Source organism: Xiphophorus maculatus, chromosome 9, assembly GCF_002775205.1.
Source record: "Xiphophorus maculatus strain JP 163 A chromosome 9, X_maculatus-5.0-male, whole genome shotgun sequence".
Taxonomy (NCBI): Eukaryota; Metazoa; Chordata; class Actinopteri; order Cyprinodontiformes; family Poeciliidae; genus Xiphophorus; species Xiphophorus maculatus.
The window spans coordinates 10,332,031-10,352,473 of NC_036451.1; the positions used below are offsets into that span (position 1 = coordinate 10,332,031).

The window sequence follows — 20,443 nt, forward strand, 5'->3', positions numbered from 1 at the left end:
ACCTAAACATCCTTTTCAATAAACTGCAGCTCACACATGGCTTTAGGTTACGTACGGTGAGGAGGCTGCTAAACAACAATAGTTCTTATAATTGTGTTGCACAGTTTATATAGCAACCACAGGTGAGGATGGCCATGCCCTGAGGGGGAAGCTATAAATCATAACCTTGGCATCTTGTGAGCAAAGATGTAGTAATTCCCTACAGCCATGCACAATTCCCTCTACCTACAGCAGTGTTTACAGGCAGAACAATAGGGGCATCATTCGTAAGACCCTTAGACAATTTGATACTCCTGTATTCTCTTTATGAAAGTTTCAGTGTTCTCCTCCAATGACATCACCTGCTCCCCAGGCCAAGAAAAAGAAAAGCAACACACACAAAAGAGCCCACACATGTTGGTCGTGTGTGTAGTATTGTATTGAAAGATGAGCAGAGCTTCTGAATAACACCCACTCCTTGTTGTCATGATTTTGCCTTAAAAGATCTATTGTTGTTTTTCTCTTTTTCCCGGATTTGTGGTTTTGTAAGTGTACCCATGTCACGTGTTCTCAAATTGCTCCGTTTAAATTGCATATGTGAAAAGAGGGTGCTCAAAGGTGAATAGAGTTTTTGCCGTGGATTGATTTCGCAGTATGTGTTGGTGGGTTTTATCTTCAGTGTGCCTGTAGCTGCATGTGTCTGCTGTGTTTTTGTGCCATGTAAAGACAGAGTGGATAAGAATTTTTGAAGGAGGATAGGACACTTTCATGCTTGCTTCCGAGGGTGTTTGGTTGCACTGTAATTGGGTGTGGTTTTCTGCCACTTTGAAGAACACAATCAAAAACAAAGCTGCAATAATCTAAATGTGTTGTTTTGTTAGAAACTTGACACCTCTGAGAAATAATCAGAGGTTAGGCTACATTGTTCTACAATGTAAAATCTGATGCTGTACTGTCATATTCAGTAAATTAGAATATGCATTCCCATGAGACTTTTATTTTTTCAGATTTAAAAAAAAAAACTTCTTTTTGAAACCCCCCCCCAAAAACAACCTAAACATCCTTTTCAATAACTCCACATTTAAGCATTTTTTGTTTGTCTAATATAATATTCTTATTTTAAATGTGCCATTTTAAATGTGTAAATATGCTGTGTGTAGTTCATCTAAATAATTTGTTTCACTTAGTGAATTGAGGTATCGGGATAAATGAACTGTTCAATAACATTTTTTGCCTTTTTGTTTTCCCCATACAGCACATTTGACAGTATCTGTAGCTTATAACAGATATGTCCCTGAACTCAATGTATTCATTTATAATTAAAGGGTTTGTATAACCGATCGGAGGCTCTGTGCTTTGTCAGCCATACCAATGAGAGAACTCGACTGTGTTGGGTTTTGACCCCAATTCTCATTTGTATTGAGGGATTTACAGCATTTTGACCAAAGCGGAAAGACCTTGCTTGGAATATCATCAGATGCTTGTGTAATTGGATAAGCACAGACTGACAGGATCAGGTGATTAAAGTGGTGAAAAAAGACAGGACAGTGATTGCCCTGCTGATAAAGAGATACGAGGAGTTGCTTGTTGGAAAATGCAAAGGTTAGAGGTTTGTGCGATGTGACACTTTTGCTTGTGGTTGTGTCACTGACCTCTTTTGACCTAACTACCAATTATCTGTCAGCAGCATTGAAGGGTTGTGAACAGTGTTGCATATTATGTTCTGTGTGTTTATCAGAGTCACAGGCCATTTTTGGCAAAGACGTAGATGGTATTTTTAACTCTAAATTCCTCAAGCTAATAGTCTTCAGATGTTCCAGAATGATGCATATTGTACAGTAAACAGCTTTAACCATTTGGTGGAAGTGTGCTTGATTTTTAGAGGTACAATAAAATGGTCCTGACATGTTTTAAAACAAACACAGTGAAGTGATAAAACCATAATCAAAGAGTCATTGAGGATAAAAAAGTAAATTCAAGCACCTATAATTACTAGGTCCTGAATTATTTACTGAACTTAATAGTAGTGTATGTTTGACTAATTTTGTCATGGCCTTAAGTTAGAATTTACTAGGATCCTTTCAAAAATGAGACCATAAAACAAAGTGTAGCAATTTGTTTCTGGAGAATTTCTAATAACAGTGACTACTAAAAACAGTTTATTCTCATGAAATGTTCCCTTTAAGGTTGTTGGCAATGCATGTACATTTGGTTTTGAAAGAAATGTTTCTCTCCCTTTCTAGAGTGCCAAGCAGTTTTGCGTGAAGACCCCGACTCAGTCGGGGCCTCGCCTCCCTGGCCAGGTCATCGATTCGTCCCATCCTGCCCCTTCCAGCCCCCTCTTCCCTGCTGTAGTCGCTGCCAAGATGGCCACTAGTGGTGCTCCTCGTCTCTCCTTGCCACTGTTGCTTCATGTGACCACTCTGCTGCTATCACTGCTGCTCACCTGCTCTCAAGCCTCATGTAAGTATCAGATTCAGCTATGTTATTGTTTATGACTTATGTTTTGCATGCAATACCTTTTTAATACCTAAGACATAAAACATTGAGACTGAAGTAAATACTATTTGGGTTGTAAGATTAACTTGTAAGATCAGCTGTGATGAACAATAATTAAAGGTCTTTTTTACGGCTGGCACTTTAACACCTTAATAACATATATTTTGACACGTTACAAATTGTTGTGCATTTAATAGCCTTTTTCTTCTTTCTATACAATGCTCCCAAGTATTGTGTTTCTAGTGTGCACATAAATCTGATGCACAAGCGGGATCTGCAAGCAACAGTGGTGGGTGACAAAGTCAATTTTTATGGCCCACTGGGGATTAATTTTTGCTTCAAAAAAATTATCTGATGGGACACTGGAAAAGACTTGTTTTGTGCAAGTTGTGCAGAAAGAAGTTGGTCTATCACCAAAGCCTAAAATACCATCTCAGTTCAAGACAGCAAGCACAAATGTCCCCAATGCTAATGTCAGTGTCCATTTATAAAGAAGCATAATGATCAGGGGGTCCTGAAACACTTTAACATTGATTAGGGCGAATAGCCCTTGACCCCAATCTGATTGTTGAATAACCTCAAAAACAGATTAAAAATATTAAATATATGTTTTGCTGAGCTCATATGTCTATTCATCAAATAATTTAGCAGTAAAAATGGTTTATGAATTGAAAATATTGCTTTTTTGACAATATATGATTTTCAATTACAACGTGATTAATTGCAATTAATTTGATTAAAAATTTTCAGTGAGTCCTACCACTGGTCTTTTTGTTTTTCTAAGTAAAGCTACCTTGTGTGTATGCATAAGGTAAGAATAGTGAACTTTTTCTATTTAGATTTATATGGTGCAAAAGTCCCACTTTCAGTTCCAAATTCACCTGTGCATGGATATGGGGGTGGCTGCGGCTCAACACAAAGAGTAAAATAATAATTTCCCTGCTGGGATGAATAAAGTAATTCTATTCTATTCTAATCATCTTGTAATCCAAACGTTGAGGGCTTGATTCCAGCTTCCTCCCACCACATGTCAATGTCACTTAACCCTAAGTTGCCTTCAAATCTGTTTATTGGTGCATAAATATGTGCACGTTTGTGAGTGTGATAGTGTAAATGTGGCTGTAGGACAAAGTGTTTTGAGTGATTGGTATGACTAGAAAAGTGCTGTATACCTTCAGTGCACTTACTGTATAATTTTTTTCTGTATATGGTGAGAGGTTCAGTTTTTTGTGACAATGTAACTTGAAAAAGTATGGACAAAGCAGGCAAATGCATCCAGTTTTATTTCTTAGTCCCAACTCTGAAGTAAAAAAATTTAAATCGGAAAGAGAAAGCTGCTGCATCGGAGGGGAAAAGTAGCGGGAGTTGTCAAACTTCAAGTGTAGTGCAAAGAATTCTGCAGAGGTTAATAAACGGCAAAGGCTAAATTCCAAGATGCAGTTAAGTAGATTTTAATAGTACAGAGGTTTCTTCGGAGTTATTCAAGAACATTAAGTGTTGCATCAACCAGCTATTAACCTGTGTGAGAAAGTCAAAGCTGTCTCCACCCAGTTGTTGTTTTTGTTGTCACAAAGTGTTTTAGCACTGTGTGAGCAGCCATAGTTGCACCATTAATACCCAGACTTGTGCCATACATAAATTAAAAAATACTTTTTAAATGCCAATAAAAACACATAAAATTATGCAATCTAAATGTCTGCAGAATGCTAAAATAATATTGTCTGTTTCATTTACTATTTAATGTTGTTGCCCTTTTGCCTCATTTCTAGTTCACAGCTTAAAGCTTGAATTGAATCAGTTCCAAAAATGCATATGCTATTATGTGAAGGGGATGACTTCCTGGTTTCGTAGTTCCTTTTTCCACAAAGGATAAGGCTGAGCAAGGTTTGGATACCATCCAAACTCCCATTTTTATCATTTATGGATCTGGCTCATAATGGATATAGCATCTGACTAAGATACTTTAGTTTTGTCAATCATTTAAAATTGTAATTTCTTTAGAATCTCTATCGGTTTTAGTCATCATCCTTTTAGTCGTTATTGGGACGTCAGTTAAGGGTAGCAGTTCAAGGACTTTGTCAGTGTTTTGAATCGGAAAATGAAAGGAACCACACCACATGTAAAGCTTTAAAAAGTGGCTTGTATGACCAACTCATTAGTATGTTTACAGTGATGAACCTGTATATCTACACAGTAGAGGATGACTGAGGATATTTTTGTTGTATTTTAAGCACATTTTGAAACCAGTTTATAGTTATTTATGTTAATGGATTCATTGGCTACAGAACCTCTAATATTAGCTGTAAACTTCCATTAAAATAAAACTTGGGCAAGTAGTTCACATTGTTAATAGGCACACTGAATTTCCTTAGTAACATTTTATGTGGAAAGGACATTAAATTGTTTCTTGGACTACTTTGAGGACATATTATTAATACTGACAATTCTAAAGCATTAATGTACTGGAAAGTAGGAATGTTCTAATGAAGATGTTTTTATAAATGATCCAAGTAGAGTCCCTGACTAATCTGTAAACAGTTATGTTATGAGCCGACTTATCAATAAGTCATATAAAATTGAGAGTAAACACTTAGTGGTGTAACTATGCACAAATTCATACCAAAAATCTTTGTTACAGCCCTTTTTGTTCATTATGCATGCATACCAAACAAATGCAGCTTTGCTTTAAACATGTATATAGAGTGTTTATGTGCAAATCTAAGAAAGTAACTAAGTACACAATTTATACAGGTTTATTCAAAATGTTTAAAACATCAACACTGACCATTTTCAAGCGCTATCTTGTATAATCTATCCATCTATCAGAGTACTTGGTGTGCCTGGCTGTGCTACTTTATTCATTGGAAAATGTAGAAATTTCAGAAATTGAAAAGATTAATTAATTCACTGATAACCAAAGTAAAACAACAACAACAAAAAACTCTACATTTTTGTTAATTTTTCTTAATGTAAAAATAATAAAAACCTAACAAATTCAGATTTTCGTCTACTGTTACAGTTGCTAATCAAGCACTTCATGATCTGCAAAAAATAAAGTTATCTTTAACAGGAATGAGATATGAATTTGTTGAAGACAGTGTCAGTACTGGTCAGCCTTGGAGCAAGATATACATTTTTATTTCCATTAGCTCAGACTGGCACGAAATGTCATTTTCCATTGAGAAAAATTACTAAGAGACTGTTGTATTATATAGGTATTGGTGAATATCTAATCTTAATTGCCCAATTGGGACAAAAAAATCTTGATTAGAAAATCCCTGTACAAAAGTTGTCTCATTCATTCATTGTGCATCTCTCACTGTTCACTGATTTAACCTCCCTAACTTCTCATGTTCGTAACAAGGGTGCATCAGTAGTTTCTTATCCCATCTTGTCAACTCCTGCTTGGGATTTGTTCTGCACCATTTCCCTGTTAAAATGGGCTTAGAGCAGCATTAAAGAGACAAAACAGAGATGAGGCTCTGCTAAGAAATGGAAAAAGGTGGGGAGGTTCTTCTTGGGTTTCATTGTTTGTACATCCCACATGACTGCATGGGTATGTATATGTGTGTATATAAATATACTGTATATATATGTTTTTATATATAATAGGTATCAGAATGTGTGTGTTTGTCACTAGATGTAATTTATGTCTGTGGATGTAATTTGGGAGATAAATTGCTTTTTTAACCTTTTATGCTTCGGCTGTATTTTTCTTCATCTCAGTTTTGGCATTCAGTTTTTTCTCAAGGGTTTATGATAACATGAACACCACCTGATTTATTTATTTTTTTTCATTATGTTCTGACAGAGATGTCTGCCTTTGATTGCCTAGTGGTTTGAGTGTCTGGTAGTATAATTGAACCCTTTTTTTTTGGTTATGTGGCTCAAGAAAATCTCAAATTACAGAAGAGCAGATGTCAAAAGTTTTTGATGTAATGGAGGCCACTGAGCACATTTTCATTTCATTTCCATGCAGTAACAAAGTTTTTGGCCTACTCTTACCATCCAAACTCCCATTTATGTTTGTCAGAACTGTAAAAGCCTATTTTTTTATTTTATGTTTATTTTTTACTATAATTTTACTATTCCTCAATCTTTTCATGCTCTCTGTTGTTAAATCTCCTGCTCATTCTGTATGATATTTGCATATATATATATATATATATTTTTTTTTGTTTGTTTGTTTGTTTTTCACTCTCTTTCAGGCACTACACACTAACATAGGTCCTGTCTTTATCTTGCTTGGATTCACTCCACACACACACAAGCACACTCCACCCCACCCCACCCCCACACACACAGTAGAGCACTTGTCCAATTGTGTTCACTCCCACTCGGTGGAGTGAAAGGATGCCACCGTTTTGCAGAAAAGCCCGTCTGAAAACATGATGTCATTCCTTCCCCTCACGTCCCTCCCTTCCACTTTCTCTCTCTCTGACTCTCTCTGCCCTCCGATCCTTTTTATTTACGCTCATAAATCATAGTGAGAAGAAGACACTTTTTAATCAAAAGAGAAAGAAATATGGCTCAATAAATCCTGCGTCTCCAACTACCGTATATTAATGCCTAGCTTGTGTTCAAGTCTATATTTATCTGCATGTTTGCATACATCTGTATTCAGGACCACGTGTGTTTGGCTGCTTATGCATGTGTGTGCAAATTCTGAAAGATACTTATGTGAACTGTCACCTCAGCTTTGTCAAGGGTTCACTGCAACATATTGATCAAGGTATAAACCTTCAGCGTTGGCTGAGGCACAATCTGATGTATTCTTGTTGCAAGTAAAATCTCTGCTTAAATTGTAGTAATTTGATCAATGCACACACACACTTTTGGCCACGTTTTCAGGTAGTTCTTGGTTGGGCCTCCTGTTGCCTTCAGAATTTCCTTAATTTTTCATGACATAGTTTTAGCAAGAGGTCAGAAACATATCTGTGAGATTTTTATCCATATTAAAATGACAGCTTCCCACAATGTTTGCAGATCAGTCTTCTGGACATTCTAATGCTACTCTAATGGTCTGAAATCCAATTTTAAGAAACTAGGTTGAAATTATCTGAGCATTGTGACATGGTGCATTTTCCTTTTGGCACAGCATTGAGAAGATGGGGCACTGTCGCTATACAGCAACAAAACTCATGTAGGCTGCAGCATTTAAACAGTGCCTCAGTTGATTGCAATAAACCCAAAGGGTGCCAAGAAAATATGTCTCAAACCATTAAACCAGTCTGAGCCTCTAATATAAGGCAGGTTGGGAGATGCTTTCATTGTGTGTGCACCAATTTCTGACCCCAACATCTGAGTATCACAGCTGATATCATGATTGATCAAACCACGCAATGTTTTGCCAACTTTAAAATTTAAATTTTTTGCTTAGTCTGAGTTTTCTGTTCTTAGCTGACCAGAGTGGCACAGTGTGTGGTCTTTTGCTTATTTTCTTCTAACCTGGGATTTCCACATTACATTTTTGTGCGTACACCTGCCACTCATTATCTGTAAATCTGAGCATCTTGCCACATTTAAAGGCACCTAAATTTCTTTTCTTCATACCACTTACATCTAAATGTAATGTTGCTGCAGTGTATATGGCCTATTTGGGAGTTTGGGAATCATATGTATGGGTATGCTTGATAAAGCTGCTGCTGGGCGTTTGTGATTTTTTTTTTAAGCTCAAATGCTTTTTTAGTATCAAGAATCCAAGATTTAGATATAATGATAATAGATGACTTTAATACGTGATTGAAGATAATTCATGATAGGGCTTGTGTGAACACTGGATTGTTCACTTAATGGTATCTGTCTGTCTATTTTGAGATTACTTTTGCAGAATAAATGTCTTTTTTGATGTTTTGTACATAGGATCCCTTATTTATCCATTTATGTTGTGGCATTTCATCCTCCTTTTCCCCCTTTTCTCTTTTTTCTTTTTTTTTTGGCCTTTTGGAGTTCTCCACAGTGGCATTCTTGGCAAATAACTTGAAATAATAATTGGCCAGAACTCACAGTGATGGGGTGAAAGTGTTCAATTATTTATATTCCTTTGAATCTGCTAGTTGGAATAAAAAAAGAAGACCCCATAGTGGAGCTGTTTCTTGCTCTTATAGCTCAGCTCCTTGTTTCTCTTTTTGCTTCTTTGTGCTTGGCTCACTTCTTATTTTTTTGAGTCAAATTATGTTTGAGCCAACACTGGCAAGTAAATTCTGTCAATTTCAATTTCATATGCACCCTGCGGACTCATGTGGGGCTCGTTTTTCTTGTTCTGGGCTTTATGTTACTCTTTCAAAATGAGAAGAAAACAGGTACATTTTTAATTAAGGGACACATAGGGATTTCTTACTCACATAGCCTGTTTGGACTTGTATTCATTAGTATTTTCAGTTCTGGACCATAGAAATAGTTTGATTTTCAACTGTGCAAAAAATCTTTTTAAATCATCAGATACTCGTTCGATATTGTTGACTTTCTCTGACTTGCAAATAAGCCGATGCATTATCTTTCTCTCAGTCGTACAATAGCTGCAATAAAATCATCATGCAGGTTTACATGACAATGATGCTGCCTCATTGCATCTGGACTTATTATAAAATGACTACATAGGTGCCAGTCAAATAATCCGATTAGAATTGCATACCCTACTGTTTTTTTTGTTTAGTTTTTTTGTAATCAAGGTTTTAATAGTAGTCATTGCTAATGAACTTTTTTGTATCAACAAAGTATCAGTAACTACCCACAAGGAAGACATTTCTTAGTTGCTTTGACAACTGAAGATTTATATTCATTTTCTATTTTCTGTTCCTAGTTTTACCAGCAGAAGGTCACTTCGTTGTTTTGGATGGCTCATGAGTCAGAATCTGTTGTGTTGTGTGAGAGACTTCTGGCCGGCAACTGAGATCAGAGCAGTAACAATTGAAATGGTTTCTTTTTTTTTGGTGCGTTAGATTTTATATATATATATATATATATATATATATATATATATATATATATATATATATATATATATATACACAGTATATGCAATAAGCTATGTCTGTAGTTTGATTGCATCTTTAACTATTTATCAGCATAATTCATAAAATTACTGTCAATAAAAAGAGGCTAAGAAAAGAGGAGAGATACCAGCAGTCTATGTGGTTTGCAGGCAGTTTGAATAAGTGATTGAAGTGTGTGAAGGCTGTGTGTTCCTTCATCTGCTTGTTGAAAGCAGTTCGACACATCACATAGGCAGTTGATGCATTTTAAATGAATATTTTCCCCAGGGTCATAAGGAGAAAGTTTCTGTTCAGGTGGATGTAAAGGCATAAAAAACGATGCACTGTTTCATCTTGTGTGTTCTCTTAGTGGCTTCATAGAGGTTTGTTTGCTCTCCATTTTCTCCCCCTTGTCATTTGTTTTAATCTCGGCCACAACACCTTTGGCAGTTTGAGGCACCCTCTTCATTTAATGAGCCAACAAGTGTCAATTGCCTCAAGTGAGTCTTTTAAATGTAACAAAATTGTTCCCGTTTCACCTCTCCACAAGCTCTGTGTCCTTATTGATATCAGATAGACACTCTTAAGTTTAATTTCCTTCTTCTCTGTCAGGAATTGAGTGTATTTATTTCCGGTGGGTTGGAGGATACTTAATGTCCTATGCAGTTTTTTTTTTTTTTTTTTTTTTAAGTGTTGAACAGCGGTTTCTGTGGGACCAATTTGTGCCTATTACAAGCGCGTCACTCTTTATAGAAAGGCAGCATCAATGTGACAGTAATGCGACTGGACAAAATTTTTCACCTCTGTGTACCATCACATAAGATGTTTTTGCAGACTTTCCCCTTCCTTTTTGCAAATCCTCTTCAGGCCTGCTAAGTTTAATCTTCTTGTTTTGGTGCAGCCAACATTTATGGCATACTGTATATTTTTCCCTCTTTCTTCTGATGTTTTTCTTTCAAACTTCTAAACCAGAGGTTGCGTAAATGCTTAAATATTTGATTCTTACCTGTAGAAAGCACTATATTTCTAAGCTTACTGTCTTTGCTTTCTTGTAAACTTCACATATTATACCATCTAATTAAAAATCCAACCTTGAAAAATCCAAAATTGATAAAATATCAATTCCTGCCTGTAGAATATTTTTGGAAAGTGTTAATACAGTGAACCCTCGTTTTTCGCGGGGTTTGCGTTCCCAAAAGAACCTGTGATAGGCGAAATGAAGTACTAACCTTCATATATATTTTTTTACAATTATTATACAATGAAATACTCCATAATACATTGAAACCAAAGAACAAAACCTTTTTACAGGCCCCAGCATTTGTTTAACAAATAAAAGTACTGTATAAACTTTTTTTTTTTTTTTTTACAAATAACTACTGTACTGTAAAGTAATAATTTTAATCATCATTACGAACTGAAGGCTTCAAATTGCGGAGTTCAGCACCACCCTACTGCGACCCGAGTCATTGGATTAGAACGGGAGAAAATGATTATGAAAATAAAATACAAAGTACAGTAGGACAAATAGTGACTCACGTGTATTTCACTGCTCTTCTGACTGAGCCGCTGCATCCTGACTCCGCTCTGTAGCGTTTTTTTCTTCTAAAGCCCGCGGTGCAGGTGTGTTTTTTGAGAGAACGTAGTTATTGGTAGTTGTTGTCGCTCCTTTTTCTTCTGGCAAAAAGATTCTTGAAATTGGCAAGCTGTTTTACGTACAGTACGTGTACATATTAATCCGCAACGTTATTGACACACAAGTAGAGGAGAAGCGGAGAGACTGTTTAGCCAATCAGAATGCAGAACACAATGCACGATGCAAATCCGTGAAGCAGCGAGACCGTGAAAGGTGAACTGCGATCTAGCGAGGGTTCACTGTATACTTTAAAGTAGGTCTTTCACCATGATAATACCATGTGAAACAACAGGAAAAAGATATATAAACTTAAAGTTACATTTGCACTTTATCTCAGCATCATAATAATATTCTATTTAAGGGAAAAAACAGTTGAAAGTCAAGGATCAGGCTCCACAGTCTAGGTAGTATAATTCAAATCACAGCTATCCCAAGTGAAAATTCCAATTGATTCTTCTTTAAAATATTGTGATTAGAAAATAAACTATTCAGTTAAGTCTTAAATTTGCAAATTGCACAGAAATAAATCTTTTTCTTGTAGACTATCTTCTATATTGTTTTTATTTAAATCAACAGAGTTTGTGTGAGCATTCAGTGAGTTATTTTGTCAAAATTTGACTTGTTTACTCAAACTAAAGAAGGTAAGCTAGTTTCCCTTCTTTTGAAATCTATTTACATGGTTCTCTGAAGGTGTATTTCATTTTAGTTTGTATTTTCTCACCAGAATTTGAAAATAGACTGAGCCGACTTTTTTTTGCCAAGTTTTGCCCTGCTTATTTGGTCTTTGTTGGAAGTGACTCAGTGAAAACCTCCAAACAAGACAAAGCAAGACTGGTTTAGTGTTGAAGCTTGGTTTCCATAGTGATGGCACTTGTCCAGGCAGCCTGTGAGAATTGGTCCTGATTGATGGAGCTTGGTTGTTTAGGCCCAGAGGGTGTGCGTGTGCGTGCAGGGGTGTGTGTGTGCGGGCGTGCAGGGGTGTGCATGCGCGTGTGTGTGTAAGTCTAATTATGCATTCACTTGAATGCACATTTGGCTTGATCAATCTGTCTGTCCTTCTGCTCTTCTGTCTTTTTCTGTATTCCTCTTGACGTAAACCTCTAAAGTGTGCACGCAAACTGAAAAAAAGAGAACGATATAGCAGTTCTGAAATAAATATACAACCCAAACATGCTGTTTATTTACCTATTTTTTCATAGGATAGTCAATGAAAAAAAACCTCTAAATATTGGTAACTGACACCAAATTAATAAATTGGGAAAAATAATTCACATGTAATATTTTCTGGTATTTCTGTCAAAAATATAGCTAAAAATAGTTTTAATTAAGTTTTAAGTAGGAATTGAAACTACATTTTTTTCCCTATAGACTCATGCTGGTGATTTGGAGACGATCTCTATTCTAGTATTTTACCAATATTCTTTTTTTAAAAACTTTATTTAACAGTGAATAGCTTTTAAATTTGCTACAATGTCTTTGTGTTTTTTTCCTCATAATGTGTTTTTTTTCATAGTACTTTTTTTATGCCACTATGAGGTCTTTAGATTGGAAGACAATCATTAAATTTAATCAAAATTAAATGGCCTTCAAGTGCATAACATTGCCTAAATATACCAATGCAAAATAATAGGCAAGCCTGATTTCCAATCAAATAAACCTTCAAAAATATTCCATACAGATCTGTAGAAGGGATAGAATGTATGTTAAGGTCAATGTTAGTTAAAGTAGCTTTATTGTTTTGACATCAATATAAATATGCTAAACAAGAATATGAATATTCTAAAATTTGAGATAAACGATGCCCTTTGTAGTGATTATTATTGAAATACGTGAAAGAAAGTATGTATTTTTATGTTACTATTTTAAGAGGGAAAAACTAAACAATCAAATAATGAAAAATAAAGCTTTGAAAATATTTGAATATACATCTTCAGCAAATAATAAATTTTAGGGGTTTCCAATTTACAAAAGAAGATGTAGCTAGCTTATTCCATTTTATTTTTTGGGGGAGTTGACACAGTTGCCAGGTGTTCTTTTCAGATGCTGCTGGTAAATGTGCTGTGAGCTACCTATTTGTAGCAAGATAGATAACAAGTGCTCTTTACCAGTTCTCTTTCTTTCTCGGCAAATCACTGAATGGCTCTGCATCATTTTGTCTCCCACTTTGCTAATTCAGTGGATAATGGCTCCTATTTATGAGTAGAGAACCTTTTTCTGCCAATTACGGTATTAGTCATAAAGCCAGTCCCCACCTCTTTTTACACCCCCCCCTCCCCATCAAACAACAACAGTAAAGTACTGTAAATGGAGCCATCTCATATTCACATTCCCACCTCCCACTCTCCACCACATTAAAATCGCAGTGCCTGTGTGTTCTGTGTTATCGGGTCCAGCAGAGGTAGCGGCCAGTAGCAGGTGGTAGCTGTATTAGCTAAACATGAGTCTGTGTGCACAGTGTGAGTGTTCTCCCTCCCCCTTTTTCTGAGCAGCCCCGCATGCGTTGATCAGTTCTATTCTTGGGGAGGTGTGAAGATAGCAGTGCCCCCATTGCTGGTTATTTTAGCTGAGGCCATGTCCCACTGCCAGCCTGATAAAGACTGGACTCGGTGTGCTTATCTGGGCTCTGCCGTACCTCAGCCTGTTTGAGAAAAGCTTAGAGAATAGAGGGGAGACGTTGAAAGGGACAAATGTCCACTGCAGGAGGAATGTCCTTTCAACGTCATATATGTGAAGATAATGCATGCTTACTTGTATTTTTATTGATGGACTTATTACACATGTTGCAATAAATGGAAAGACACATTTAAGAAATGGCACAGATAGATAAAGAACCCTAAAATTTCTTACTATGTTTTTTTTTTATTTTTTTTTTTAGCTTGAATACTCTAGCTCACCGTCACACTAAAAGATGCTACACAGAATGCAATGCCTTATTGCTTTCACATTTTGCCACTTCAGGTGTAAAAACTACAAGTTCCCCGTAGTTCTCGTCAGAGAATGGAGCAACAGGGTTTAAGCAAATATGTCAGGAAGGCAATCCCTTGAAGGTTCTGTTTTAATCCAAATGCAAATGTGTTATCCTTTTTAAGTAAAAGGTTTCTTTACATGCCTTACTATTGCAAGACATGACATGTTTCTTTCGTATCAATCCATGAGTCTGTTTTATGTTGCAACCTCTTTCCAGCCAAATTATAATTATGTGGTCAAAATATTGAACCTTTGCAAATTTTCACTTAACTGAAATGCTACTGGTAGTTTTTGCTAAATCTTAAAATAATGTATGCAAATTCTAATGTATATTGGAGTATTAATGAAAAATATGCATTTAGGTAATAAATGCATATGCTATGCATTTACTTTGCAGTTTTGCTTTCTGAGCTGCCACAACACCAGTTTAATGAGAGGTTACAGCATTATAAATAGAAGCAATGTTTCAAATACAAATTCAAAATTACAGTTTGTACAATAATTCTTTTCCTAATGTAAATTTTTTGTTTATGTACTTGCCACTCTGCAAGGATTTCACTTCTTGAGAGTTGGGGGGGGGGGGGGGGGGGGGGGGGAATAGAATTGAAATAACCAAAGTGTCAGAGGTGTAGCCTTGCAATTTAACACCTTAGCGACTTTACCTACTCAATTTGCTCAGCTGTCAACATTACCTGACACTATAGTAAATGGACAAAAAGCCTGAAAGCTTCTACTCAGTTTAGCAGTGCATTTTATTTGATCCTGATGTCACAACCTATCTAGAGGTCGAGCCCGATTTATTACAGGAAACATTGTGAAAGTACCTGTTGATATTTTGGGCTGGTCTGTGCCATCACTCATGACCACAAAACATTTTAAGCACTTAAAATCCAGACACTGTTCAACCTTTTCCACCCTGCAATTACTGGTGCGGTGGTGAGGTTAAAATTTCAGGAAAAAAAGAGCATGGGCTTAAAGTCAGCACTAACTGGCAGATGAGGCCCAGAGGCACATAGCAAAAGAGAACAGGAAAAAAGGTTAATTATGCTCATCAGAGTTCACACAATCATAAACTTCATACCCCCTGTAGTAATTGCAGTGTAATTTTAATTCACAAGCCCACAGCCAGCTGAAGGGGTTCTTGATGGTTTGTGCATTAAAACGGTTAAAATTAACCGTCCCTACACAAACAAGACAAATAAAGAAAATCATGATTAAAGAAGGCATGGAAGACAAATATTTTCAATGTATTCTAATCTTTTCTCCTTTTCATTTTTTCTGTACTTCTGCCGAATGAACAAAGAAATGTAGATATGTAATCCATCAAAGGAATGAAATAAGGCGTATGTATCACATAAACACACTAAATACTAAAAAAAAAAAAATCCAACAAAAGAGAGCATTGTGCTGTTTGAGGAAGTGTACTTAGACAATACTTAGGTTTTGGTCAATCTTACAGCTGTGTTTGACACTGTGCACTACAGCACCTTAATAAATATATGACATGGTGGGGATTTCTGGTTCTTATTAAGAAAATTTAGGTTTAGATTCAACCAGCCTTTTTTTGTGCAGTTCAATGCCATTATGTTTTAGTACCAATATTTTTTCTACCAAGTCATTTACACAGAATTTAATAAAAGGTAAAATATTCTATGTTAAAATCTACAAGCTGACATTTAGCTCTGTACATTTAGCACAGTACATTGAGTTGTGCTTTTACAATAAGGACTCTGAAGCATCATTTCACAAAATAGGCAACAAAATGGTCATTCACTGTATATCCACTTCTGTTGTCAAATCTGAAGAATGGATGTGTTTGTCAATCCATTTCTAGAACCAGTCACTCCTAAAATCTGGTCTGAAATTTATTTCAATTGAAAAATATTTCAAAAATAAAATTGTTATCTTCAAAACATAAACGTGAGGCTGGTGATCGACTTATTTTGTTTCTCATTTAGATTATTTGAAAAGTCTTCATCTCTTGATTGTGCAGAGGTCTGCTTCTAGGCTCTTGATCAGACTTCTTTGACTCAAATGACTCCTGTTTTAATGCCTCTTTGCTTGTTACAGTTACTTTTAGAACACATTTGAAAGTGTTATCATTGGCTTTTAGTGCATTGTGTAAAGGTTTTATTATATGTTCGTTAAAGCTGTATTTATTGTAAAGGAACTTTTCTTTCCACATGCAGAAGACACTGTGTACATATGCCTTACTTCTCTTGAATAGTTTTAAAAATCATGGCCTTCTTATACATTCACATCTTCTAATTGTGAGATGCACTATGGAGCATGAGGATTAGATGTGATAATTTTAAAAGTGAGACTGAAATTAACATATGACAGAATGTATTCTGATGGGTCAAAGATGATATTAGAAAAATGCTTGGTGTGTTCTCATCATATACACATTTCTACTTTAGGCGATAAATAGACCCTCAAGAAGTAGATCCCTGCGAAGGGCAGCTTGACAATTGTGAGTTACAGATAGTAAGAGCTAGAATTTGTTAGTTAGGAAAACTTTTTGATGAGTTGTCCAGCACTTTTTATACCACACTCATTCTTACCAATTTCGGGGCTTCTAGACCTCCTGTCACCTTCTTTCTCTACTCTTCTAGCATTCCTTCCACCACTGACCTTTCCACCTGCTCCTTCACTCGTCCTGTCATTCATGACTGTGTCATTTTCCATTTTTATTTCTGTCCCATCTGGGGGTTTTTTCTTCTTCACAGCTCTCTTTTTGGCTGGCTGCCTATTTTATTTAAACCCTACCTCAAGTAATACTCAAAACTATATACAGTACATTGTATAGCAAAAAAATAAAAAATCCAAAAACTGTCAGGAGGTAAATTCAGCCAGACATCCAGGCATTCACATTTATTTTACATCTCTCTCAACTTGCGAAGCCGGAGAGAGGGAGAGAATGCGACTGGGTGGAAATGTCAAACGGTCCACGGGAAAACTAATCAAAGAATGCCGGCCTTCAGTAAGAACCACTGCCATGGGCTTGCTGTGTGTAAAGCCCCTCTTCTGTCTCAACAGAGGGCACATTGAAAAAGAAGGTCAAATCTGGAGAAGCTGTGTTGTTTAAAGCTGCACAGAGATTTTTAGGATGGAAATTGAAAGTGTAAAATGCCAGAAGGGATCATTTTATGCAGCAGAAAGATGATGTAAGCCACTTCCTTAAGATGATGAGAAGGCTAAGGTGCTCAATCTACACCGCAACCTTTATAGTATTCTTAAATGCATACCTGTGTAATATACAGTGAGAAAAAATTTAAACTTTTGTTCTAAGTGCATTTTGCTAGATTTTCTTGCTTCCTTTCGTTTTTAAATAGTATTATTGGTGTTGCAGTTTTCCAGCACAAACAGCATAACGATGCAAGGATGCAGCTTTAAGAGTGAAAAACAAAAAATATGTTGTTTAACCTTTGTAGTCCCTAATAATCGTATTATGAATTAAACACTTACTTGATTGGAAGAGCTGTGTAGTGGTTGGTTTTATCCTTTCACAGTATTGTGAAATATTTGGCTTAATATTTGGAGCCAGAGAGTTGAACTTTGAGTGTACTTGCCCTATTTTCCTGAGGCACAGCACTCACGCTTCTTCTTTTCCTCTGCCATGTCTCATGCCATTTCTTTTTGGTTCATTCTCCTTCTTCCCACCTCTCTTTGCCTGATAATGAATGCAGGAATTCTCCCTCATATGTGTTTAGCAGTGCTTGGAGACCTGTGTCGGCCCGTGGTCCCTCAATTATTAATTTGATGTTGTGCGCTTGGCCGTTTGATCATTGCCGTATATCTGTGTGATTCAGATTTAACAAGTTCCCCAGGAGGCTGTAGGTTTTTTTCTCTCTTTTTCTATCCAGTTTGTTCTCTTAAACCTACTTTAACCCAAACGTGTGTTAAACTTTTGATGGACTGCGATGGCTATTTTAACTGTTGGTTTTCAGTTAAAACAATTGAGGCATTTTCTATTTGAACAGTTCAACTAATGATAGTTTTTCAGTGTTCTGTGGTAGAAATAAGTTAGCTATTACCATAAAGAGGAAAACTCTCTTATATCAGGTCATAGCTTTAACTCTCTCCTGGTCGTAAGAGATAGGGTAGATTGGACACCGCAAGCTTTTCACCCTGTGCGCAGATCCCACGTGTGCTTTTACAAGGTTTTTTTTTTGGAGCCTGTGGGAGGTTTCTGGAACTGACGGTCTGACGGGACACCCCCACTGCTTCCCTGCTGTTCAACCATGACATCTGCCAAGCTCCTCCTGAGTGTCGTGCTAAGACCACAGGAGGGTTAATGACCTTTTCCGAAGAATTTGGTTCTTCACTGGACCTTGTCCTTTGTTGATTTTTATTTTTATTTTTTTTGTGGAATGATGCATGTTTAAGCTTGTAATCATCAAAACCTGGGCATTACCATATAAATTTGAAAGTTGTAGAGCACTACAGTTTGAGGAGTGGATACAAGGAGATGTGCAAAGTGAAAATTAGATACACAACAAGATCAAGTATGTGTGGATGCTTGCACACACACTCAGTTGACATTTGGAAGTGAGTTCTTTGTGAAATGTAATTAAAGGAACTGAGTTAGCACCAGTGCTGCAGCATTTATCTTATATCCTGTGGTAATGTATGTTTTTCTTTGCTCTCCAGCAAAGCCAGAGTTCACTAAAGTTCCTGTTGACCAGATTGGTGTCTCGGGGGGAGTGGTCTCCTTTGTCTGCCAGGCAACAGGCGACCCCAAGCCAAAAGTTAGTTGGAACAAGAAAGGAAAGAAGGTGAACTCTCAGCGCATAGAGGTAAGTTTGTGAATTATGCTGTGGCTTAGCTATCTGTAGGTGTGCTGGGCTGACTTAATGTGGAGAGACAGAGTGTTTATGTTACTGTCATGTCATACAACACTAGGCCAAAAAATTACAACTCTAAATGATCGCATGCAGGTCTGTTAAAGTGAATTATTAAATGTAGCCTGAATACATGTAATAGAATTATTAATAATTATCACATTAAAAGGTTTTGGTGCTGTGTGAAAATGGAGGACACCTTGTTTTCTGCTATTGATTCTGATTGCAAAGAGTGGTCTCTTAATTACCCTCTTTATTCCTTCATGTAGTAGTCACAAACGTTGAACTTTTCACACATTTGTCTTGTTACAATCACAAGCTTCAGTTTACTGTTTTACAACTTTATGTGATAGATCAACACTAAATAATGCACAGTTATTAAGTGGAGCTAGTGTAATGTACTGTTACTATAAATGTACTCATTATGTGAGGGCTTTGATGAAGATCAATAATAGATAAACTAAAAAGCAACATGAAAACCAAGGAGCACAGAGCAACAATTAAAAATATGGAGAAGTTATTGGTAGGGTTAGCCTATAAAACAAGATCCCAAGTTTTGTACATCTCACTGTGCACCGGTGAGTTCATTAACAGAAACCAGAAAAAGTATAGCACAACTGCAAACCTACAAAATCATAGCCATCTGCCTAAGTTGACCAGCTGGGCGAAGAGAGCATTAACAGGGGAACCTGAGACAACTATTATATCTGCAGAAACTACACATTCCAACTGCTCAGGTTGAAGTCTCTTCATAGAACAACTGTTAGTTTGGCACTGCACAAATCTGACTCATGAATGACGAGATGAAAGTCAGTGTGGAAAGAAACCTGTAAAGTTGTGTGATTCAGTTAGCCTCAAGCCATGTAAGCAACATAGTTAGCATGTAAATTAAACTTCTATGGTCATAAATAAATAAATATAAATAAGACCAAATTTGTCAACAGGCAAATTACAACGTGTTTCTGTACATCTGCATATGACCTTGAATGAACACATGATGGTGGTAGCAATTATGCTTTTCTTCAGCAGAGACAGGGAAGCTGGACAGAATTATTGGAAGGATGGGTAGTGGTAATTACAGGGAAATCCTGGAAGAAAACTGTAAAAGGCTGAAAATACTTGAGACTGGGATGAAGATTCGACTTCCAGTGAAGCATACTTGTGTGTTTGGATGTTTGGTCCTAATTCATCTCAAAATCTTGAAAAGGACTGTCCAAACACACTGAGTTTGTAGCTATTTAGCAAAGAAGAATGAGCAAAAAGATACATTTGCAAATGTACATGAGCAAAGCTAGTAGAGACATACCCAAAAACAACACTTGCAGATGCAACTGCAGTGAAAAATGACTCAAATCATCTCTTGGGGGAGGAAGGATTTTTTTGTATTTACAAATCCCTTCTATATACCACGTACCATTTTCCTTAATGTCTTACTTATGTGCTTCTTTGTATTGCTCTACAACATGAAACTTTGAGAAAAATACATTCAAGTTTGTGACTGTACCATAACATAATGTGGAAAAGGTCCAGGCATATGAATACCT

General features: G+C 36.5%; 1 protein-coding gene across 15 annotated transcripts in view; it reads left to right on the top strand.

The window, feature by feature from the left end:
• The window catches only part of LOC102237776 (receptor-type tyrosine-protein phosphatase S-like), a 247,605-nt gene that overhangs the window by 109,882 nt on the left and 117,280 nt on the right, over positions 1 to 20,443 (top strand). For all 15 annotated transcript variants that reach the window (XM_023339507.1, XM_023339510.1, XM_023339512.1 and 12 more), the window contains exons 3-4: positions 2,223 to 2,442; positions 18,709 to 18,854. In XM_023339507.1, the coding sequence (XP_023195275.1) occupies positions 2,346 to 2,442; positions 18,709 to 18,854 (243 nt within the window). In that variant the 5' untranslated portion in view covers positions 2,223 to 2,345. The remainder of the gene's footprint in view (positions 1 to 2,222; positions 2,443 to 18,708; positions 18,855 to 20,443) is intronic.